Source organism: Eretmochelys imbricata, chromosome 1 (assembly GCF_965152235.1).
Source record: "Eretmochelys imbricata isolate rEreImb1 chromosome 1, rEreImb1.hap1, whole genome shotgun sequence".
NCBI classification, from domain to species: domain Eukaryota; kingdom Metazoa; phylum Chordata; order Testudines; family Cheloniidae; genus Eretmochelys; species Eretmochelys imbricata.
In genome coordinates, this window is record NC_135572.1 from 168,329,464 (window position 1) to 168,353,940 (window position 24,477).

The following is a 24,477-nucleotide window of genomic DNA, read 5'->3' on the forward strand; positions in this document are numbered from 1 at the left end:
GTGGGGTTTTTTTGTCTTTTATCATTTTCCTGTGTGAGCTCATTTGAGAGTGTAGTGACTGTCTGGTTTCACCCACATATTTGCTATTGGAGCATTTAGTGAACTGGATGAGGTACACCGATATTGTGATAGCCATATGTAGGACCCATGTATCTTTAAAGTTGTGTTGTGTGGGGTGTTGATCATTGTAAGAATGGAGATATGTCTGCAGATTTTGCATCTGTTGTTCTGGCAGGTTCTAGTGCCGCTTTGAGTTGGTGTGTCCTGGTCTGTGGGGAGCTTGCTTCTGATAACGAGCTTGGAGAGGTTGGGGGCTTGTTTGAAAGCCAGAAGAGGGGATTCAGGAAAGTATGGGTTGTAGTTGTTTGATGATACCCTCTGTGGGTTTCAATGAGGGTGGTAGGTGATAACTAGGTGTGTGCAGTTGGAGGGGGTTTTATTTCTGTACTGAAACAGGTTCTCTCAGGGTATCTGAGTGGCTCATTCCATGATGTGATCTACTTCTTCTGGCCTTCAAACAACCTTCCAACCTCTCCAAACTCATCATCGCAAGTATGGTCTGAATAGAGACACTGGATTTAGGCCTTATTAAACAATCTATAACCAACTAACAACCCACCTTCCCCCTCAGCTACCTCCCACTCCCTCCCTCCCTTTCCTCCCTATGACTGGAAGGGTGTTAATGGGCCACTTCACCTTGAATGTCCATTGAAATGTGCGTTAACTAATGCTAAACAGTCTTTTCCACCTTGTCTTTAGCTGTGACACTCTGAGGCCAGGTCTACACTACAGACCTGTATCGGTATAACTACATCACTCAGGGGTAGACATAACCCCTTGTGTAGACAGTGCTATGTCAGTAGGACAGCTTCTCCCGTCAAAGTAGTTACTGCTTCTTGGGAAGGTGGATTAACTATGCCAACAGGAGATGCTCTTCCATTGGCATAGGAACGTCTTCACTGAAGCACCACAGCAGTGCAGATGCAGCACTGTACATGAAGTCTAGCCCTGAATAAGTTTCCCAGACCTGAAGAAGAGCTCTGTTTAACTTGAAAACTTGTCTTTGTTACCGATAGGAAGTTGGTTTAATAAAAAAATATACTTATAGTTGATTTGTCACAGTTCATAATTTAAAACTCACTGCAAAATACTAATATTTATAACTGTAGTGACTCTTTATGAAACCTAACACCTGTTTTTTGGGGGTGATGGGTTAAACCTGGGACTGTCATAAAAGTAGCAATATATTATAGTAAGCTATTTTACAAAGCAGTATAATGGGTCAAAAGATCACTGAAGACAAAACCTTCTTGATTTAAGTTTATTACCCAGAAGATCTCTGCTGTGGTAAAACAAGATTTTGTTCTGAAGTCTCCTAAACCTTAAAATTCACTAATTTAAATGGAAATGTTTAGAGAGAAAATGAGTTTTAAAAATACTCATGGCAATTTAGATTTGGTGATAGCTTGCTCTTACTGCAGCGTAGGGAACTAGACTAGATGACCCACCTGAGAGGTCTTCCAAACCAACTGAGTCTGGTTTAATTTATTCCTATAATTATTTCTTTCTGTAGGACTGTTGGAGTCATGTAAATGCCAAAAAAGGAGTTCTGCCAAAGCTATGGATAGTACTTCGAGAGGGCGGACGAGGTCTAGCTACTGTTATATATCCTAATCTCTTGCCATTGATTAGCAAGGTACCTCATGGCATTACAGAACCAAAGCTGGACTTTTACAGAACTTTTTTCAGCTCAATAATTCAAGGGTATGAGCCACAAATTCATGACATTAGATTAAATATTTATTATAATAAATTATTTATGTTTGGAACCAAATGGAAAGAAGGTTACGTTACTTAAAGCATTTTAAAATATGTAAATATCAGAAACTGAATTCTGTACGCTGTCTGCCTGTCTTCTTCTTCCTGCTGTGATCCCTTGTCCCTTTCTCTCTTCAAGACTGCACACACAGAGCATAAGTTTAAAAAGTGGCACTATATTGGGTGCATTTAAAACTTTAGATTCAGTTAAATAGTAGAGGCTGCATTTGTCTGTTAAGCCACAAATGTGTTTAATCCTTAATTGTATTTTTATGAATAAGTAAACTAGGCTAAAAAGCCATGCTTAAATGCCCACATTTCTAGTTCTGATTTATGTAGAACTTGTTTTCCTGAATTTTTATTTTGAGGTCACTTATAGATTTTCTTATCCCTTTTTCCTCAAATGAACAGCACCTATGGTATTACATTAAAGCATGGTAATCAGATTGTAATCAAGGAACAATGACTATTTCTTTTTATGTCTCCTGATTTACATGTATTTAGGTTGTCAAGTGAACGAACCATAGCTAGCCATTCAGAGTGTTCTGCAATCATATCTGCATTTATGGAATGTTTACGATTTGCCATGCTACAGAATTTAGGTGAAGAAGATGAACAAAAACAAATTCAGCAGATGCTTATATGTGATCAGGTATATATTATGTAAATATTTTAAAAGTTCTTGTTCTTGGTTTTGCAATTTCACAATTTTAACTTGAACAAAATTGTGAAAACATCAATGCAAATGTATTCACCAATAAAAAAAAAATCCCAGAGAAGTTAAGAAAAAATAACTTTTAGCTGTGTTTCTATATCCTCCTTCCCATAAAACCAAACCTGACAGAGTGCAGAATTTTTGATTGAAACCCCAATGTCTTTAACAATAAAGTGTAAATGTAATGGATAGGGGTCTGTAAATGTTTAATAGAAGAGGTTGGGTGGGTTAGACGGTTTGCTAATTCTGTTTTCAGGATTGCTGTTAAATTGATATTTAATAGATGTTAAACACTTTATTTTGCAGAGCTTCCTGAGATTGTTAATATTAAAACTGTTGTGCAGTTGTGTAAATATTTAGTTACTAAAACTTCCTTGCATTTCTGTTTGTAGCTAGTTCCTCTCATTGAAGTTGTGCTTAAAGAGACCAGGTTACAAATTGGTCCATTGTTTTACCAAATAGCAGAAATATTGAGCTCCTGGGAAACAAAGACAGAAATCTTAAATGATGATGGCACAGCTGTAACTTTCCGGAGACTCTTGTCGAATTTCTGGGACAGTCTCTCAAAAATGTATGTACTCCATGTTGATGCAGCAGATGCTGATGAGAAATCTTTGGTTGCTATATCCTGTATGCTACAAATTCTGCAGAACCCAGAGAGCTCTGTGAAACCAAGCAAAAGAAGAACCATAAAGATCAGATTTACAGATGAGAATGAATCTGAAAGAAACACAGAGAATGGGAAGTCTGCTGAAGTGACAAATAATGGTGAATCTGAAATACTGATTGATCCACCACATATTTTGTTTCTAAGGAAAGAACCTTTAGAAGATTTAGTCTGTATCCTCGCTGAACTGAGTATTGTGTATATCAGTGAACAGAAGTCTGATCGGCACTTAAAGTTTCTCTCTGCTCTGCTCAACTCCTTCCCTTCTAGCAGAGTTTTTCAAGTGCTGTTAGAGCAGGAAAATGGTGTGAATGCTGCTCCGACTGAATCCCAGGAAGATGTAAAACTTCAGCATGAAAATCCATCAGTACAGTTTCTGCATCAGAATTTAATAGCTTGGTTGAAAGAAGACTGGAGGAAAGAGACAGATTTTCTGGTTGATATTTTGTATAGTGTCCTTAGGTGTTGTAACAATAATACAGAAAGAAAAAATATTCTTGATGACTTAACTAAGGTAAGGCTTTCTTTTTTACTTTGCAAATAGAAGAATTTATATAATGACTATCCTGTGGGCTACAACAGAGAATGAGAATAATAGTGATTTTGGATCTGGAAAATGTATTCTGACTCAGAGTAATATATTTGTTTTGGATAAATCTGATAGAGGGAAGATGGAATTAAGAGAGTTTGGAATTCGAATACTAGGAAAGGTGTTATGACATTGATATGCTTATCCCCCTCACTTGATATAAATATACTGTACTGAAAATAATGAATACATCTTTAGATTTTTGTTCCTAAATTACCACCTTTTTTCTTCATACAATATGATTTATAGTATTAACCTGCAGCTTTTCTCTTAACCACAGTGACTTCTACCCATTTTGATCTAGTTGATGGGGGAAACTTAGGTTGCCATGGAATTGGGCAATTATAATTTCTTTCATGGATTATTGGCTGCTAAATAGTCATAATTATGGGATAATCTTTGCTCGCTACTAAGGCTTGACAACTTCTACACATCCTTTTCAGAAATTAAAATTAGACAATAAATAGAGATTGCATTAAGCTTTCTTTTCCTAATGGAATATGTTTTATTAACTATATTTTTATTTATTTGTTTTTCCACTAGATGGATCTGAAATGGAGTATTTTCCTACAAGTAATTCAAAAGGTATCTTCTTTGGGAATTTTATTCTTATTTTGCATGCATACTTTTGGATACTTTCCAATCTTTAAGTGATAGGTAAACTGGAGTAGACTACAAACTAGTCTGATTTTCGTAGTTTGAAAATCTAGTAATAATTAAATTTGAAACAGTGCTGTTTTATTATAACTTAAATATAGCACCTCTCTCACAAGCCCATGGTAGATAGCATTAGAAACTGAAGCACTTCCTTCAGGGGTTCTCAAACTGGGGTCGCTGACGACCCTGAGCCCCCATAAAATTAAATTACCCCCTTCTTCCTGTTTTTAATTTATATGGGCGCGGGGGGGGGTCACACTCAGAGGCTTGCTGTGTGAAAGGGGTCATCAATACAAAAAGTTTGAAAACCACTGATAGAGGCACGGCATTGCCTGTATTGTAAACTTCCATCTTCAGTACGTCTCATCTCTGATATAGACGGGCTCCTTTTTCATTCATAGATAAGAATCTCTAATGTGGTCAGTTGTGTGGCATGATGTTATACAGATTTCCATTCCCCTGAGCCATTTAGTCTCTACAAAACAGGATAATACTGTGCATATGTACTTTAGAAAGAATGAAGTGTAAATTCAACCACTATTTGGAAACCCCAGAAATACTGACTAATTAGGACCAAGTTATTTTACTTTATAGGCATTTGTATAGCGTTTATTGCCATATTATCTGAGCAACTCACAAACATTAATACATTTATTCTTGCAACATGCCTGTGAAGTAAAGTATTATTATCCCCATTTTTACAGATAGGGAACAGAAGCACAGAGGAATTTGTGTCTTGCCTGAAGTGATATGTGAAGTTGGTAGCAGAGCTGGGAACTGAACCCAGATCTTGTGATGCCCAGTATCAATGTCATCCCTCCTCACTTATGGATGCCTCACACTTCAAAATTCCTTCCTATTTTTTCTTTTTTATTATTTATAATAATAATTGGTTCATCACCTAGCAGAATTTTCCCCCAGTATATAACTTGGCATTAGTTTCTGAAAAAACGCTGACATTATAACTTGGCATTAATGTATAAAGGCTAATACATACTAATCCTATACCCTTAAAGTTATTAACCTTGCAAAAATAGTTATTGTCTTGTAATTCAGGCATGCTCGGACTCAGTGAAACATTCATTAGTCTCTGGGTGGCTGAAAGGCGATGTACTAGGGGAGAAGCTCGTAATACTAGCAGATGATCTGTGCTATAAGGGTTTGAAAACCACAACAGCCTCATCGGAATTGTACTGTTCAGAAAGGTGGACCCTCCTGAGCTTGGTATTATCACAGCATGTTAAAAATGGTAGGTGAATTGCTACTCGGAAAAAAAGAAAAAGAACTTCTTGAGGTTTTTCACCCTATCACATTTTGTAACCTCTAGCTGCTTCTCTGTTTATATTTACCTGAGCTAGTATACTATGTCCTTTTAATTTCATTAAAACTAACCTGGAATAGTGACTGGATATCCTTCCATTTCCATGCATCTGTTGACAGGATTAGTGTTAATCTTCTTTCTTTTTAGATTTTCCTGTTCTCTAATTGTATAATTCTTCAGTGCAAAGATTGGTTTTACTAAATGATCAACTGCGGAATAGACCATACAATCTGAAGTTTACTGTTCAAAAAGTAGTGTCAAATCAGAAGGGTTATGGATCCACATCAGAGCCCTCTGACCTCAGACAACAGAAACAATTTATAAGTCCTAAATCTGCTTATTTGGGGCACATACACTGAGAGATGTATGGTACACCTTTGTGAGTAACTACCTGTTCCACCTTTTGCTTCTCTTGTGTGGCAAGTGTCACATACACCTCGGTATTAATGAGTTTCATATTCTGCTGTATTACCCAATTTTAAAGTCAATGTATTTATAATGCTATCATTTTGTTTAGCTTGCTGGTATTTATTAAAATGCTTGCAGTAATGTTTCCTAGTTTCTTTGAAGGCTGAATTCTTTTTGGTGCCCAAGAAGTGGTTCATAATTTCCTAAGAGATGCACCAGTAAGATGAATGCATACTGTAGAATAGATAGATCTTCATAATAGTATTGTGTTTTGCTGTTGGGTCCCAGAGGAAGGTGCGGGAAACCTGCTCGCCACTCCAGAAAAGTAGTCAGACAGATTTGTCGGTTTAAATGACCTAATGCGGTGCTCCAGGATTGAATGTTTGCCTTATCATGAGTCAGGGTCAGGCATTTCAGTGGATGGCTATGGGACTGGAGGTATTACTGCACGTATACCATCCTGAGGTCCCTTCCAACCCTGATACTCTATGATTTTGTGCAGAGTGCCTGTGTAACAAACTACCAAGAATATGTTGGGTGTGTTCCATCAGGTGTTGAAGAGCAAGGACATCTTTGACCAGAGTGAAATGAATCAAGCTTTAGCACATACAAAATTAAAGCAGGCTCTCCCCTTGATCTTGCTTTCAAGATTAGTGAATCTGGAAAAGCAGGCAGACACCGTTTATAGCATCTGATGGCTTCCGTAGGATCTTACTTGTCACAGAGTAATCATAAAGTCTCTCTTTTTTTTTTTAATAGAGTCCTTGATTGGTGAAATTTATGTTGAAAGAATTATTGATAAACTTCAAGCAGCTCTTTCAAAAGCTAAGGATCTTTCTGAAGCTGGAAATACTGAACCATCAGTATCGTTCATATGTGATGTAGCCTCTAACTTTTTCAGCTCAGTTAAAGGGTGCTTACTGATGACATCTTCCGAAGACTTGTTGTTTACTATTTTCCAACTGTGTGCTCAGAGCCAGGATGCTACGCACTTGCCAGGTAACCCAATGCAAGAATTACTTTGCAAACTAAAAATCTGACTTTGGAACATTTATTTTTCTGATTATATTTGCATGTGTGTTTAGTGTTGGTTTGTATTAAAGATTGATCTTCATGGCAGTAGTAGAGAAAAGCCACCTCCAGAAATTTAAGATTTTATGCAAAAAAACCCCCATAACTCCAAGTAATATTCACATAAAGCAGGATCAATGTTTCTCAATTGTTCAGTGATAGCTAGAGCTGTGCAACATTTTTCAGATGAATACTTGCAGTTTCTGGTTGACCAAAACTATTCTCTAATTTGCCAAATAGTTTTGACCAAACTGAAGAAGTCATAACATTTTGGTAATGTTGAAACATTTTGTTTTGACCTGAAAAACTTTATTTAGACTTTCAGACATTTTGACAAAAGGAAAGGATTCAAGAACAGGTGCTGGTGGTGGTACTTCCCTTTTACACTGTGGCCCATTGGTCAAGGCAATCACTTAGGATATGGGAAACCTGAATTCAGTTCTCCCTTCTGCCTGATGAGAAGACGGGATTTGGGCCTCCCACATTGCAGGGGAGTGCCCTAGCTACTGGTCTATAGGATATTTTGATATGGGGCTTTCTCATTCTCTTCTCATGAAGCTGTTCTACTTTTTAATAAATAATTAGTCATTAGAGCCAGGACTTTGAACTTGGATCTCCTTCCTCTCTGGTGAGTGCCCTAATCCCCAGGCTATAGACTCATTTTTGCTTTCTTTTCCTGGTCCATGATGACAACAGATAGTCATAGAATGACTATGAATTGTTACTGAGAATGACAATGGTTGCATATTGAAGGAGATGTTGCCTGTGGGACCCCTGTGTTATTTGTTGAAGAAGTTGGAAGGTGTAGAATAAATGAAGGAAGGGATTGCAGGAAGAAGAAGGAGGGTCTCATGGTTAAGGCAGTTGAATGTTGTCCTGGAGAATTGGAGTCTGTCCCTGCATCTGCCACAGAGTTCCTATGTGATGCTAATCAAGTCGCATCATGACCACCTGTGTTTTTGGGGGTTTTTTTGTTTGTTTTTTAAAGTTTGGTATAGCAGTGTGTTTTTTTTTCCCTGTATGCTTGGTTTGAGACTCCAGTGTCTGATTCGCTGAGAACTAGGGTCTGATTTGCTAAACATTCACAGTTGCAACTGAAGTCAATGAGAGCTGTGCTTTGAACATTGCTGTATAATTCTTTGTACTCTGAAAAATCAGATTTTGTGCATCTCAAATTTAATGAATACTTTTTACCTTAATCTCTCTGTGCTTTAGTTCCCCGTCTGTAAAATGAGCATAATGCTACACCCTTATCTCACTGGGGTGTTGTAAAAATAAATGCATTAGTATTTGTGAAATACTCTGATGATATAGTAAAGAGCACCATAGTGAAGCCCATGAAGAAATTAATAATTCTGTTTTTAGAAAGTGTTTGAATAGTGTGCAGTAAATAAGGCCTGGGATGACACGTGAACAATGAGGAGAAAATAAAATAGTGAGTGGCTGCTCATTAAGTGAGCACCATCCATTCTGTGCACTGACTAAGGCTGGGGTCCTGTGGGGAAAAATAGTCTGTGGTCATGAGGGACTTGAACTACCAGACATCTGCTGGAAAAATAAAATGGCAAAACACAAAATGTCCAATAAGTTCTTTGAGTGATTTGGGGACAACTTTTTGTTTCAGAAAGTGGAGGAAGTAACCAGGTGGACAGCTGTTTTATACTTAATTCTAAATTGGTTATGAAACCAAAGTTGGATGCGTAGTACTGGAACTAGCGTGTGGGGGGTGCTGCAGCACCCCCTGGCTTGACGTGGTTTCCATCATATACACGATTTTACAGTTTGGTTCAATGGCTCTCAGCACCCCCACTATACAGATTGTTCCAGCGCCCCTGGTTGGATGGCAGTTTGGGTGAAAGTGATCATGAAAACGATCCTAGGGAAAGGAAGGAGTGAGAGCTGCAGAATAAGAACAATGGACTTTAAAAAAGCAGACTTTAACAAAGTCAAAGAACTGGTAGGTAACATCCCATGGGAAGAAAATCTAAGAGATAAAGGAGTTTAGGAGAGCTGGCAGTTTCTCAAGGAGACCATATTAAACACACAAACTGCCAACTATCCCAATAGGAAGACTAGGAAGTGGCCAGTATGGCTGCATCAGGAGCTCTTTAATGACCTGAAAATCAAAAAACAATTTTACAAAAAGTAGAAATCTGGACAAATTGCTAAGAAGGAATACAGAAGAGTAGCATAAATATGTAGGGACAAAATAGGAAAGGCTAAAGCACAAAGTGAGTTACACCTAGCAAGGGACATAAGAGGCAATAAGAAGAGGTTCTTCAAATACACTGGGAGCAAACACCAACAGGGACAGTCCATGTTTACTTGGCCCTGCCTCAGTGCAGGGGGCTGGACTTGATGGCCTCTTCAAGTCTCTTCCAGGCCTACATTTCTATGATTCCATGTAATTAAAAATGATATCATAATACATATGCACAAGATGGCCAAATTAAGGTTGCTCAGGCATCCTTAATTCTGACATTTCCTAACAACTTTTGTATGCTTGACTTTTCAAGGTGTGTGTGTGATAATTATATACATGTTTTACTTACTTTTATAGTAAATGTAAGAGGGTACTGCACATTTTTGACTTCAAATAATTGGTTACCAACCTAAAAAGTTTGAGAAACACTACTTCACATGTTAACAGAGCAGTGATGTAGTGAATGTGCCCACCATTATGCAGTTTGTAATTTGGCAGTTCATGTTTTAATTACTTTATTTTTTGTGTTTAGATTTACTTGTCAATAAACTAAAGCACACTTGGTTGTCTGGCCTCAGTTCGCTTGTGCATGAGGTTGGCTATATGCAGAAACAGAGCACCTTCTTGCATAAATCTGCATTGTGGGTCAGGAATCAAATTCAGTTTTCCTCTTTGGATGTTAAAAGGTAACTATGTTTACTGCATATCTGTTGGTTTTGGGATATTAAAATATGAAATAATCAATTCAAAACTAATGCTTTTACAGCATCTGCCTATACGTAAGTCCTAAATAATGAAAATGTTTATTATTCTGTCTGTGAGGTAAGAGCATGACCTAAAATGCAAAGTGAAAAGCCATTGATGTGGCCTGGTACTGATGTGAAATGTCTTGTCTTGTTGTCACATGATTGTGCTTAATTTCTCAGGAAGAATTTTTTTTCCACTTTTTCAGCCTTCAGGTTTTGATCTCTGCAGTTAATGATTTGTTAACTAAGCTACTGGAAGCTGGTGAACTGTCTGGTTGTCTTCTGGAAGCTTATTTTGGATGTATTACTCCAAACAGCTCTGAATGGAAAAAGTTGCGAGAATCTCTACCCACTGAGGTATGAAAACGACTGCAGTCTGAAAGCTACTGCACAGTGAAATAGCTGCTATATGTACAACCTGGGCTGCTTTCTCTGTAATCTTTCCTGCTTAATCTCTGGAGCAGTGTGGTTGGAAATGATGTGAAGTATGCCTCTCTTTCTGTTGCCTGTCTAGTTTCTACCTCCTCAACTTTGTGAGGTCCAGGAGCAAAATGCTGCATGGTGCTGTGCTACTCTGGCCATGATCCAGCACAACACTTACGCACATGCTTATCTGTACATATAGGAATAGTCCCATTGAAGTCAGTGAATATTTACGATTAAGCACATGTTAAGTGCTGAGCTGGAACAAGGCCAAAGTGCTCAGAAGCTTGTAGTTCAAGGTCCAGATGAGAAAGCAGCAGAGGTGGATGAGTCCCTTTCCATATTGGAGGGGAAGGTAGGGGTATGTGCGTGCGTATGAGGGCCATATATGCACAGAACATTTAGGCTGTTGTATCCCTAATGATGCTATACAAAATTTGCAAATATAAAAACTCCCCTGTTTTTGGATTCTACATAAAATACTGTTTAAAGGACATTGTCAACTTGCTTTACTTTGCAATTTACTGGGTTAAAAAATGCAGTTTCTGATAGTGACCTCTTAAAAGTAAATCCTGTGTAAAAATAATCCTTTTATAAGACTTGTATTGTTCCTCTGCTGCTGTTTATAGTCTTTTCAACTGATTTAGTGACTATAGAGAGAAAACAGTGAAACTTACTGTCCTCAAAGTGCTGTCAAATAGGCAGAGTAAACTGAAAAAAACATAAATCTGTTTTTCCTTAACTACTGACCGGGTATAATACTCACAGTATTACTTGCAACTATACTGTGTATACAATTTTCAGACATAAATGCAATTTTGAAGTTACAAGTGTCTTTTTAATTTGGTTGGCAATATGATTGAAATTAGACAGAAAAGGACTTTAAATTTAAATTAGGAATCCCTCACCAATAACCTTGCTACAGCAGTTAGACCTGTGTTGGGAATAGTTCTCCAGTTAGGGTACCTTTACTGGCTATTGTTATGAACACGTGGGAATCTCAGTGTGGGAACTTTAAGTGACATTGTAAGTAATTTTGAATTTGAAAAGTTACACAAATGCATCCGATGAAGTGAGCTGTAGCTCACAAAAGCTTATGCTCAAATAAATTGATTATTCTCTAAGGTGCCACAAGTACTCCTTTTCTTTTTTACAAATGCCTAAGTCTTTATATTATTCTGTAAAAGTTGCAAGTAATTGTGGACAGCTCCTTTCTTGTGTTCGTTACAGTGGTTACACAAGCCTCTTTTGGAAGGAAGACTGAGCGTGAACTGTGAGCATTCAGGAACAGAGGTTAAGCTGTGCAAAACAACTAAACTTCCAAACCATCTGTGCACTGCAGCGTTGTTAAGTAAAATGGCATTACTTATACAGGAACACGGGGTGGTGTTTGAAAACCATGATGCAGAAAGGAAGAAAATTGAGAAGATAAGTAAGTAAGAATGGTAAAACTAAAGAGCAGTTGATTTTATATAGTAGTTGTAAACCAGATTGTATCAATTGGTGGAAGCAGTTATTAATGAAAGGTTTGGAATATAGCTAACTGACATTATTACTTTATCCTGTATCTTTTACAGTTGTTGCTCTGATCCTGCTTTAAGTCCACAAGTATCTTTTAGTGTGGTGTTTATATATCTAGAACCCTTCTGGCTTTTCATTTTTTTCTTGTATTCATACTCTCTCAACTAACCTCTTAGCATAACTGAGGTAAAAATAGTTCTTTGTCAAAATACCGGCTATCCCAAAACACTGCCTGTTGCATGGTGAGCATACATGCAATGTATCCATGATAGCGTATTGGTACGTTTTGAGTGTTAGGCATGAGATTGGAGACGTTATTGCAATCATTTTTCTTTTCCTCATCACTCTATCCGTACCTCCCTCTTGTTCAGTCACTTTTACTTGTGAAGTGGCTTAATTATTTTCATGTTCTTAAATCAGATCTGACCATGGATGTTGTGCATTTTATGAAGTAGTGATGCCACTCCATGTTCTTCTTCTGCCGCTATTGAAGAGACATGTAACTTCTCAGTATGATCCTTTATAAGAGGACGAAGAAGAAACAAACACACTAATTCAAGAACTGGTTTTAACTTCAGACTGGGGTTACTATCTGAAATTTGGTCTTGACTGCCTACTTTAGGAGCAGCAGCCAGGAAAATTAGAGCCAAGAAGAGTAAGATAATACGAAGGTGTAGGAGAGGAGTTACTAACTAGAGTCCTTTCCATGCTTTTTTTTTTTTTTTTTCTTCATTTTAATAGTGCCTAAGCATCTAGAATAGCTTAAATTAATCATGTATTATTACCTATTGTTAACCCCAAAGTACATAAGTCTTGGTGCCAGCTCATTCCTCTGAGCACCTGAAGTTATGTGTGAATGTAAGCTGTTTTGTGTTGAGTTACCAAGATACATGGAAATGTAAGTGGAGGCTCCCCGCATACACCAGGCTTATTTTAAAACCGATACTTTTGTTGGTTTGATTAGTTGCAGAACTGCTGTACTCATTGCAGTGGATTGAAGAACTTGATGATCCTCCTTGTCTCCTCCTTGAATTTCTCAACATGCTTCAAGTAATCAGTATTACATATGAGGACTTAAGTGCATTTGGTAATACCACCAATCTTCTGCAGATATTATTTAACAGGTAGGTACAGATTTAGAAAATACTTGATGAAATATAACATTCCTGATTTATTCTGGCTTTGGCATTTGCACTACAGAGATTATTACTTTTATTGATGTGATCTATTACAGAGATCGCTTTTACTGATGTGATTTCATTCTGACTTCTTTCGTTAAGGTCTTTTCCTTGATATGGTCTCACATGTAGGGTGCGTGTATACAATCTACATGTAAATTAAATAGTTCTTTTTTTCCTTTTTCTTCTGTAGATCAAAAGTGTGTGGAAGACTTTGGGCCTTAGCCATGGTTAGATTGATCCATACAAAGAATATTGCATCCAGTGAAATAAAACAACTTTATATGATGACAGAAGGGTATTCTAATACTACAATTCATTAATTCCTTGTAGTTGTGAGTTAATGTTGTTGATGATACTGTGTTGCTACTGGTTCTGATGAATGAAATATGTAGAATGGGTACTATTTATCATTTATATATGCAGTGTAAAAGAAATGCAATTTACTTATATAAATGGCCTGAAAGAAGCAGAATATGAAATAATCTTTCTTTGATCCATGATTCCCAGGAGCCAATTTACATTTTCATATAATAAAACTGATTTTTGTTTCCCCGTTTCATTCTTGGCATCTCATTTACATGAACAGGTTTTTCCCATTAACAGAAGGCAACTTGCATACAGTTCAGAGCCTGTCTCCATTTTTACCTGAAGAAGAAAAGGAAGAACTAGTTATCCAGTGTACTGCTAAACTTATGGCATGTATGCAAACCGACCTCGTCGGTACTGATGGTCAGTAACATAACTATACACTCTTCAGCCAGTTTGGTTTATTAATTTAAGGTGGGATGACGTAATTAATTTCTTCGTAGTAATGCTTCATAGACTATTTGATAAGGCAACTGTTTACTACAAACAAAGTGTTGTTAGTGGAATGAAAATGCATTATCTTCAGTTGTCAGCTTATTATGTCTTGATTACATGTTGTACCAACGGTTTTATAAACTATTAAGGACTGTTCTCATATATATAACTATTACCCATGTGGCCCATCCAGAATGGGAAGCAAATGACCCAGGTCCAGATTTTTATGGTATTTAGGCATAGCACTGCTCAGTGTTGCAGTGGGAATTAATGTGACTTAGACTCCTAAGTGCCCTATGTCACTTTTGAAAATGTGTAACTTCCTGAAAAATTACCCTTTTGAGCAGTGGTTCTCAAACTAGGGCTGCCGCTTGTTCAGGGAAAGCCCCTAGCGGGCCGGGCCGCTAAGTTTACCTTCCGCGTCCACAGGTTTGGCCGATCGTGGCTCCCACTAGCCGCGGTTCGCTGCTCCAGGCTAATGGGGGCTGCGGGAAGCGGCGGGGGCTGAGGGATGTGCTGGCCACCCTTCCTGCAGCCCTCATTGGCCTAGAGTGGCAAACCGCGGCCAGTGGGAGCCGTGATCAGCCGAACCTGTGGCGGCCCTATTTTGAGAACCACTGCTTTTGAGCCTAAACTTTTTATAGTTGGATTTCTGCCCAAAGTAGACTTGTGTGGGAAAGTATAAGCAAAATCCTTTCAGGTGTTTGAATATGGTGTAGTTAAAATAAAAAACAAAACACTCTTCCTCCCTCTTCTTCCTTGTTTTCATTCATTTTTGGCCATGCTCTTATTGACGAAGCTACATAAAAACTTGTCATGTCACTATTCCTCAGTGAGGAGTATATCTCTTGCTGAATTTGAAAATCTTAGCATTGTTAAAAACAAATTCATGACCATTTGGGCAAAACTGTGTTGTATCTTCAGGTGAGCACTTGCAAATAGACATATTGTAAAGGCTTTGTAAGTATGAATTTTTAAACACTGGTTAAGGGGGAACAGTTGATCAAAATCTTGAATTTTCCTGCCCCATCAGATTCTTTATTTTCCCCACAACTAGTGTGTATTTGACTATATTATCCTTGGGTTATACATTCAGTTAAAATTTTCTGGGCTCTCTGTCTTTGCTTCTGAGACTGTATTTTGGCCACCAGGGCCTGACCTGGGAAATTTTACGTAGATAACAATGGAGTGGGTCCTCAGACTATTCCCTGGTTGTATAGGAGATCCCCATGTATCTCTTTGGCACAGTCCTCTGTGATTGAGGAGAATAGATTCCCAGTCAGCTCCTCTGGTCCACATGTCCCATTCTCCCCCATCCTATTTCGCCAGTGGGTCCTGGCCAAGGAATGTGTGCCCAGTGTTCTAAACTTTAGTCAAGGAATGAGTTCCCTATTGACTCTGTACTCTACTTACTTCATGAAAGAGCTGGTAAAGTTCTTGTAAATACAGCACCAGATCTTGTGTGAGGTGACATGCACATATAAAGGGTGCAGTTAATGGAATGCTCACGTCATTGGTATGGTGTTTGTAAAAAATGTATCTGCTCTCCAGGAGGTATAAATGCATATTTTCTTCTTTCTTTTAAAATGGAAATTTAAAAAAATACATTAATGCAGTAATAAGGGTTCACAGTTAACATGAGTGTCAAGTTTCCTTGAGCTATGCTAACTCTGCATATTGTAATATTTTCTTTTCCTAATTATCTCATTAAATGTATAGTTTGACCTATTACTCTTTTTGTTTTGTGCTGCAAAGGATAAATGTGGTGTTAGAACCTGAGTTTGCATTTTTTAATCACTTTTATTATTAACTGTGTAAACTTACCAGAGCATTTAGTTGTAATAACAGTGGATTAGCTCCTGAAAGAATAAGAGAGATCTAAATATTGTCCAGAATAAATTTTTGTATGTTTGTGTATGTAAGTAAAGTAGTAATTGGATATGCATTTTTCCTTTCCTATGGTGGTGTTGTCTTGTTAATAAATACATGAATATATTCAAGAGCATTCAATGTGTTCTATGTGCTTTTTTACATGTATTGTAGGAGCTTTTGGATATCTTGCCATTTTAAACTCCTGCTTACATAGTGGAAGCATTGATTGTCGAGAGCTACTGCCTGGAATACTAAAAATCATCATGTCATGGAGAAATGATAATGAGGACAGCTTCCTTTTCAGCTGGTGGGTAACTCTGCTATAACTTAACATAGCCAAATCTTACTATGTATTTTAAAACAGCCTATTTAGAGGGACAAAGAGTTTAAAAATAAAAATCTATTTTTGAAAGTTCCCGTTCAGTAAGAGTACTTGGATACTTGAAGTTAAGGACATGCATATGTCTTTTCAGGATTGGGGGTTACATCCTTGATGAAGAACCTAAATAAATAGATGGATTTTCAAAAGGTGTTACGCATCCAGCAGTTTCTGAATACCGTGCACTTTGAAGATCAGATCACTTATTTAGATACCTAAATAAAGACTTGGGAGGTGAATTTCAGGCACCTGTATTTTAGAAATCTGGGCCTGAAAATCTGAGCAAAGACTCAACATGCAGAGAAGAAATACTTTCATTTGTCTGAAGTTCATCCATCTTGGGTTTACTGAAGAGATCTGTGTAATGATGTAATGAAATGGGGACAAACTGGCAAGAGAATTTCATTGTGCCTGCATTATGCATTTAAAGTAGGCAGTCGTTGTAGGTGTTTGTGTATCAATTTGTGCATTAACTTGTGAGATTTGCACACCCAGGTGCTCACACTTGAAACTAAACTCTGTGTGATTCATTCATATATTTTATTGGCTACAGGAAATCATTAAATCTTGTATACCCATGTTGAATTGTGACCTGGAGTATAAGGCAAATTGTAGTTTTAATTACTAAATTTACTGATTTACTTTAGGTTATTATTTGAGCAAATAGATAGTATAATGTGCAGTTGGTGGCCTTTCTAGAATCACAGAACTTCTTGTTTGTTTGCATGTTGGTTTATCTTGTTCCTGTCATATAGACTTATTAGTTTACATAGGAACTAACTTCAAAGAAAGCAAGGGTATTTTAAGCACTTATGCAGATTCCAGTATAGAATATGAATTTGGCCTAAGAGGAAACACTAAGGCTAGAACAGAAATATTTTATTCCTCTGCATTAATGAGTATGGGTTTTAACTTCTGTACTTCTGTTGCAGCAATCTTAAAGAAGCAACGCCTCAGTTGCTTGGTTTCAATATAGAGATGATCCGTTACTTTCCTCTGTTGCTAAAATATTCCACGTTTCCACTGATGGACAATGAGTGGGACTTCGTAATGTGCTCCATGCTGGCTTGGTTAGAGGTAAAATGACAAGCATCATCGCTAAACAGTATATTGCACCCTGAAATAGGACTCTCAGAATAGATGACATTCAAGACCTATTAATTTGACACTCGACTAGTTTTTTTCTGTATTTAAAATAAGGAGGCAAACGAACAGATATTTAAGCCTTAATACCTTTCTCTGTATGTTCTTATAGCAGCTTTCATCTGAAGGGTTTGGAAGTGCTTTACATAATATTATACAGGTAGTTGCATCATCTACCTTGGCTAGAAACACATTCGTTTTTCACCAGCATCATTACAAAATGGAAGGATGGATGTTAATTTAAAGACAGTAGCCCAAAACATAGTAGCAGCTACATTTGTGGGCTTCCTATATAGACGTGTCATTTTAGAGGACTTTCTATAGTTAGTTATAGTACTTTTTGTGGATCTTGACACAAAAATAAAAGCAGGAGCCCAATTTGAGGGAAGGGATTGATTTTTGTCCAAGGGAATGAGCACCATTTTAGTCATTTCTGGTTGAACGTAAGTTTTCCACAATGTGGAAATGATTTAATGAATGAAGCTTATGAAGTTTTTATATTAGGGAGGGAACGGGGGTGCTTTTCAAACTATGGTTCTGGCCTACTTGGCCATGTAAGGTTTAGTGTTGCAGATACACACATTACTATTTGAATCCACTTGGTGGCAGTTTCTGCCTATCATTATGTAAAAGGGTTCTGTAAAAATGGAAACAATCCATTATTCTAAACCTTGATAAGAGCTGGGGAAAGTTACAGTGGAGTCGCATCTTACGCGGTGGTTAGGTTCTAAAGTCAGCGCGTAAGGCGAAAATCGTGTATAGTCAAAATTACCCTTGAAAATTCCTTAAATTGCCCATGCAGTATACTGTACATACAACCCTGTGCAGTAATATGTATAATGTATACAGTATATAATAAAGAGTACATATGGAAAATATACAGTAGTGTAAAATTATAATTACAGGGGGTCATCAGGGCTTGATGTCGATCCAGAAGACGGAGGTGACGGAGAGCTAGGGTTACAGAGAGCGAGTCGTAGACGAAGTGGTGGGCTCTGGTTCAGCTCGAGAAGTTTGCGTAGGCTCATCTGCTGCTGGTTGTTTTTTCCTTGAAAAACATGGTGATCGGCAACTGTCACTGTTGTCTCTTGAGCTGCTCAAACATTTCTTGATACGGTCTCAAATCGTCCGTAATACTACTTGTTATTTTGAGGCTTAGTTCCATAGAGGGATTGTATTCAGAAATTAAATCATTCAAGTGTTTCGCTGCTTGGAACACTTCAGCAAATTTATGAAGATTCCAACTTGCTGGCTCTTCTTGTTCGTCGTCGTCATCTTCGTCTTCTGTAGACGATTTTATCAGTTCCTCTAACTCTTCGTCAGTCAATGTTTCTCTGTGGCTCTCAATTAATTCTTCAATTTCTTCCTCAAGGATGTCGACAAAGCCATCACCACTCACTTGCCTGGCCACCTGAACAATGCGTTTCACTTCTTTGTCAATGGTCGGGAAACCCTTAAAATCATTCACACATTCTTTCCATAGATTTCGCCAACATGCGTTGACTGTTTCAGGCTTGATTGCACCCATTGCCTGTTTAATATAAGTGATGCAATCGGCAGTGTTGAAGGACTTCCAACACTCCATCACATTAAGATTGGGATCAGCATCCATAGCGCTACGTATCTGTGAGAACGTAAGCCTTGTGTACGTGGCCTTGAAACAGCGAATCACGCCTTGGTCAAGAGGTTGGAGGATGGAGGTGGTATTGGGGGGGAGAAAGACGACTTCAGCGTCGTTATGCGCAAACCGGAGTGCTGCAGGGTGGCCAGGAGCATTGTCTACGATCAGCAACACTTTAAAGTCAAGTCCTTTCTCTTCGAGGCACCGCTTGACCTCTGGAATGAAACACTTGTGGAACCAATCCAGAAATAATGCTGCCGTCACCCAAGCCTTTATATTTGATTGCCAGAACACAGGCAGGAGATTTTTGTTCTTGCCTTTTAGGGCACGGGGATTTGCAGCCCTGTAGAGCAAGCCCAGCTTTACTAAATGCCCGGCCGCATTGTCACAAAACAACACAGTCACACAGTCTTTAGCTGCTTTGAAACCAGGGGCTTGTCTTTCTGATTTCGAAATGCAAGTGTGGTTGGGCATTTTTTTCCAGAAGAGCCCAGTCTCGTCAGCATTAAAAACTTGTTCCGGGAGATAGCCCTTTTCTTCTATGATTTTCTTTAATTGTTCGGGGTAGGCTTTTGCTGCCTCTTCGTTGGCAGATGCAGCTTCACCAGTAGTCTGCACGTTTTTGAGGTTGAAGCAGTTCCTAAAACTGTTAAGCCAACCTTGGCTGGCTTTGAATTCCTTCTCATCAGAAGGCTGTCCCTCTTTGGCAGGAGGTTTGAACAGCACATAGAGGCTAAGAGCCTTTTCTTGCAACGTGTTGCCATCGATAGGCACATGTTAACGGTTCATGTCTTCCAGCCATAAGTTTAATGCCTTTTCAGGCTTCACTAAAGTCTTATCACGCCCCTGGCTCGTCACCTTAGCAGTTATTGGAGCACTTGATGCCACGGCTTGACGAATTTCTCTCTCCCAAATCTTGATGGCACGGATGCTAGGTTCGTTGTGGCCATATTTACGTGCCACATTGGAAACCAACTTACTGTCTCTCAATAAGTCCAACGCAGCCAGTTTTCCCTCCCGCGTTGGAACAGATTGCTGTTTCTTCGGCTGAGCACCAGGTGAAGTAGTTGGCTTGTATTTAGGGGCCATGTTGTACGAAAAATATGCATCTTTAAACACTAGAATCACACTCAGCGTGGCGAGATGCTCACACTATGAGAGGCACATGGGAACTGAGACCGACTGTGGAAACAGCAGATTCACGTCTCTCATCTCTCGCTGACTCCAAGGCATACGCTCATTGAGTGGAAAGGTGGGCGGAATCGTCCGCACTATTTACAGGTATCTTGGTGTTTTTCTTTTTTTTTTTGCTGAGCGCGTATAGTTGAATTCGCGTAAGTTAAATGCGTGTATGATGCGACTCACCTGTACTGTATTTTATTTACTTTCATTGGGATCCAGCAGAAGTTTTTTAATAACCTTGTGAGGTCAAATACAAGGCGCTCTGAAGTGGCGTGAGCGCAGATTTGTCTTATTTACTGATTCTCATATAGTATATTTTGTAGCGGTAACTAACGCTTGCCTTTCCATCAAACATCTCAAAGCACTTGATGAACTACAAATTCTGTAGTGATATATAACTCTGTATAAATATAGTATAACACGACTGTCTTAAAGCAGAGTGAGGACTAAGAAATTACTGCCATTTTTTTTCCAGACAACAAGGGAAAACCATTCGCTTTATCATGTTCCACTTGTGCAAATTTTTGCCTGTGTCAGCTGTGACTTGGCTTCCGCCCTTAGTGCTTACTTCCAGGCAGCAACTCCTGAGGCTATCAAAAATCTTCCTATGAACCTGATCAGTGAATGGAAGGAATTCTTTTGTGAAGGCATTCACAACTTGCTGTTAACGTTGTTGGTAAAAGTCACAGGCAAGTATATGGCAATGACAAGCAGGGTAGTAGCTTGATAGGACAAGTGACCTGAGTAGAGGTATTTTTAAGTAGAATAGCTGACAGACTAGGTTTGACTTTATTATATTGAGTGCTCTATTCATATAGTTGTTAGACAGTATTTAACTAACTCATAATGGATGAGCAACAATCGGTGAAAAATATTTAAGGGATATAAAATTGCATGTGGATTTTTAAAAATATTTAGTCTTGGATAATTTAGATAAGTGGTTGTCTGTGATTGAACTCACTTGTAACCATAACAAACTGAGCTACAAATGTAATTTTCTGTTTTTCTCCATTACGAACAGGGGAAAGCAAAGATGCATCTGAAAAATCCTTTCAGAACTCTATCCTAAAGTCTTTAGGTGAAGTTCTAACATACATTTCAAAGGACCAATTGTTGAACCACAAACTGCCAGCCAAGTTTGTTGCTGGCCAGAAAACAAACCTCCCAGATAACCTACAGACTTTGTTAAACACATTATCTCCATTGCTGCTATTCAGAGCTAGACCTGTACAAATCACTGTCTACCACATGCTATATAAGTAAGGAATCAACCAGCGATCTTTTCCTCTCTGTTTTTAAACTCTGTAGAATTTTGCATTTTGAAATGTGAGGAGACTAGTGAAATAGTTTTCCATTTGGAAAAACCACTAAGTGGTAATTTATGTACATGTAGTGAACTTTGATATACATATATTCAGTGTAAATACTGAGTAATTTTAGAACTGTTTTAATTTTAGCCTAATGTATTAACATAAAGGAAAAACTTTCGTTTTTAAGGAACATGCAAATGTAATTTGATTTTCTGACAGAATTGTGTATGTGCTTTAAGTATAGTATCAATATTACTACAATCCAGGGTTGCCTAAGTGTTTTCAGTCTAGCACTGTGTTTTGAGATATTCATAGCTTTCCAAAACTTTTGTCTGTTGAGCTGAAATTTTCCTGGGTTGGTCTCTGCCTGAAGGTAAATTTTACTCAAGCGTTTGAGCCAAAACTCTTCAGACATTTGTGTATGAGGAAAGTGGGGAATAATTCTTCCTTATTCTCAAGATTCTTCTGAACTTTCTTTGGACAGCCCTAGTGCCTGAAATTTGGTACATATACTTGACTACCTTTCATGCAATTTATAAGGTACATATGACCTGAAACATAGGCTCCATAGCAGCTTATGCCTCTCATTTAGAGTGCCCTCAAAGGTCTGTAAAGGCTGATGATAGGCTTGTTCAGAAGTATAGATGTTAGGACTTCTGAGTCCTCCTAAAATAAAGATGAGTAAAGGGAAAAACTGAGCAAGACTGTGTGCCTTCTGGCACCTGTAATTTAAGCAACCAGTTTTGGATGTGTGTCTTATAGACACTGCACTATTTTTAATAAATACATTGCCAACAGTTTAATGCTTTTCTTGATATACGACATAAATATTGTAGGCAGTAAAAATGAAAACTGGTTCTCTCAACTCCACAGGTTAATGCCCGAGTTGCCTAAATTTGATGATGAGGATCTCAAATCTTATGGTGATGAAGAAGAGGAATCAGCTTTGTACGTTTTTTTTCTGTTTTGACTTCAGTTCTGCATTTTTAAAGGGGATGGGGTGTTGCATGTCATGGGGTCAAGAAGGACTTTTAATCCAATATACAGCATTGCAAAAAGCAAACTTCAGGAGCAGTTAGTTCAGTATTACCACTTGCCTAGGTGGTAAGAATGGATTGCGCTTTCTATTGTGTTTATCCAGCAGTAGCACACTGTGAGTTCTGCCCAAATATAAGTTAAAGCAATTCAAATAAAGGCCGGAGTCCTCCGTTCAGATCCCCATGGTAGCATTCAATCGCTATATTCTGCTCTTCCTACAAGAAGTTAATTGGAGGTCTGTCTGTTTAAGGGGAGAGGAGTATTAAAATGTAATACTGCTGTGTGGACTGAGAAGAGTATTTCACTGTAAGAAGAGAGCTTCTTTTGATATATTTACATGTTTGGTACCAAGAGGATGCTGAGCAGGCTGTAAAAAATAAAACCATTTTGTGTTCTAAGAAAGTTTTATTTTGTATAGTTCATCACTATGCCAAATATATAATGCCTTATCATTCTGTAGGTCACCACCTGCAGCTCTTATGTCTGTTCTTGCCACTCAAGAACTCTTTCTAGAAAACATCCTAGAATGCATTCCAGTTGGAGAGTATGCAGTTGTTCAGCCGCTGAGCGAAGAGTTCTGCTTTATTTTAGGATATCTTCTCACATGGAAATTAATACTAACTTTCTTCAAGGCAGCTTCTTCTCAAGTATGTATTTAATTAATGTTTTTTCTCCCAGTGGGTTTTCTTTACATTCCTATCTGGCCAGGGTCCATTTACACCTGGCCCTGAAGTTTCCTCTTAATATTTTTCTTCCTTTTAAGTATTCAGTGGTTTCAGGCCTTCAGCTAATGCAGAATTATTGGTATTCTTTTTAGAACCCATCAACACTGAATACACTGATAGAACTCCCCTTTCCCTAGTGCTAAGCATTTCTTACACAACACTAGTACTCTGCCATTAAGCTAGTAGTGGATCTCATGTGTTTGACATGGCAATGCAGAAAGCTGCTATTACACCGAGTAGTAAATATAATGCTTTAAGAATTTTATTAAAATATATAATTTGTAAGCACTTTTTAAGCAGCCTCATTGGCTTTTTATTAATATTCTACTTATCCACCTGCAAAATGCTTACTTTACAATATTTAGAAATCTTCCTCAACAGGAAGCAAGACATCATCACTGTAGAGCCTGTATATTAATGTTCGTGTAAGGAGAACAATCTTGCTGCAAGAGATACCTAATTTGAATTCAAACTATTGTTTGTAAATAGGAAGTATTTGGTGCATTTAATTAAATATACAGCTGTAGTTAACCTTACTAGTTAACCACCAGAAGACCTTGTGATTCAATCAGTAAACAATACTTGAGGGATGTGGAACAGTTTTTTTAAGGTAATGTGATAGTTCACAGTACAAGGCATATTGCGTACATTGTCATTCTTACAATTGATCTACTCTATGCATCAGTGACTCCTAATTTTAAATTTAGTGTCATGTTATAAAGTATCTAAATCCCATTGAAGGAGTTGTCCAAAATAATGTAATTTATTACTGTTAAAGAGTGATAGAAACGTTATGACATTATATATCACATATACCAAAGTGAACCATTTGGATTCCTGTTCCATTTGTGGAGTTCACATTTGTAGGTATAGATGTAATGGAAATGAATTCTGTGTTAACAGCTCATTGGAAACAAAGCTAAAACAACATTCTAAATTTAGATTTTTCCTTTTCTCTTAGCTCACCTATTCAAGCACAAGATGGTTCTCTACAGTATGTTCTTGAGCTCTTGGTCTAGTCTAATTCAATAGCCTGAACCATGAGGCTTCCATCAGTTCACTTAAAAGATAGTAATAGATTTTGGT

At 37.9% G+C, this 24,477-nt stretch overlaps 1 protein-coding gene across 2 annotated transcripts in view; it reads left to right on the forward strand.

Annotated features, from left to right (window-relative positions):
- The window catches only part of LTN1 (listerin E3 ubiquitin protein ligase 1), a 42,377-nt gene that overhangs the window by 11,499 nt on the left and 6,401 nt on the right, over positions 1-24,477 (forward strand). For both annotated transcript variants that reach the window (XR_013346466.1, XM_077819688.1), the window contains exons 8-25: positions 1,574-1,764; positions 2,323-2,470; positions 2,926-3,714; positions 4,333-4,374; positions 5,503-5,695; positions 6,935-7,174; positions 9,982-10,135; positions 10,402-10,552; positions 11,849-12,050; positions 13,104-13,263; positions 13,511-13,615; positions 13,907-14,049; positions 16,165-16,300; positions 17,305-17,449; positions 20,794-21,007; positions 21,340-21,577; positions 22,502-22,576; positions 23,127-23,313. Coding sequence is in view for 1 of the 2 variants with exons in the window: in XM_077819688.1 (XP_077675814.1) it covers positions 1,574-1,764; positions 2,323-2,470; positions 2,926-3,714; positions 4,333-4,374; positions 5,503-5,695; positions 6,935-7,174; positions 9,982-10,135; positions 10,402-10,552; positions 11,849-12,050; positions 13,104-13,263; positions 13,511-13,615; positions 13,907-14,049; positions 16,165-16,300; positions 17,305-17,449; positions 20,794-21,007; positions 21,340-21,577; positions 22,502-22,576; positions 23,127-23,313 (3,513 nt within the window). In the remaining variant the exon portion in view is untranslated. The remainder of the gene's footprint in view (positions 1-1,573; positions 1,765-2,322; positions 2,471-2,925; positions 3,715-4,332; positions 4,375-5,502; positions 5,696-6,934; positions 7,175-9,981; positions 10,136-10,401; positions 10,553-11,848; positions 12,051-13,103; positions 13,264-13,510; positions 13,616-13,906; positions 14,050-16,164; positions 16,301-17,304; positions 17,450-20,793; positions 21,008-21,339; positions 21,578-22,501; positions 22,577-23,126; positions 23,314-24,477) is intronic.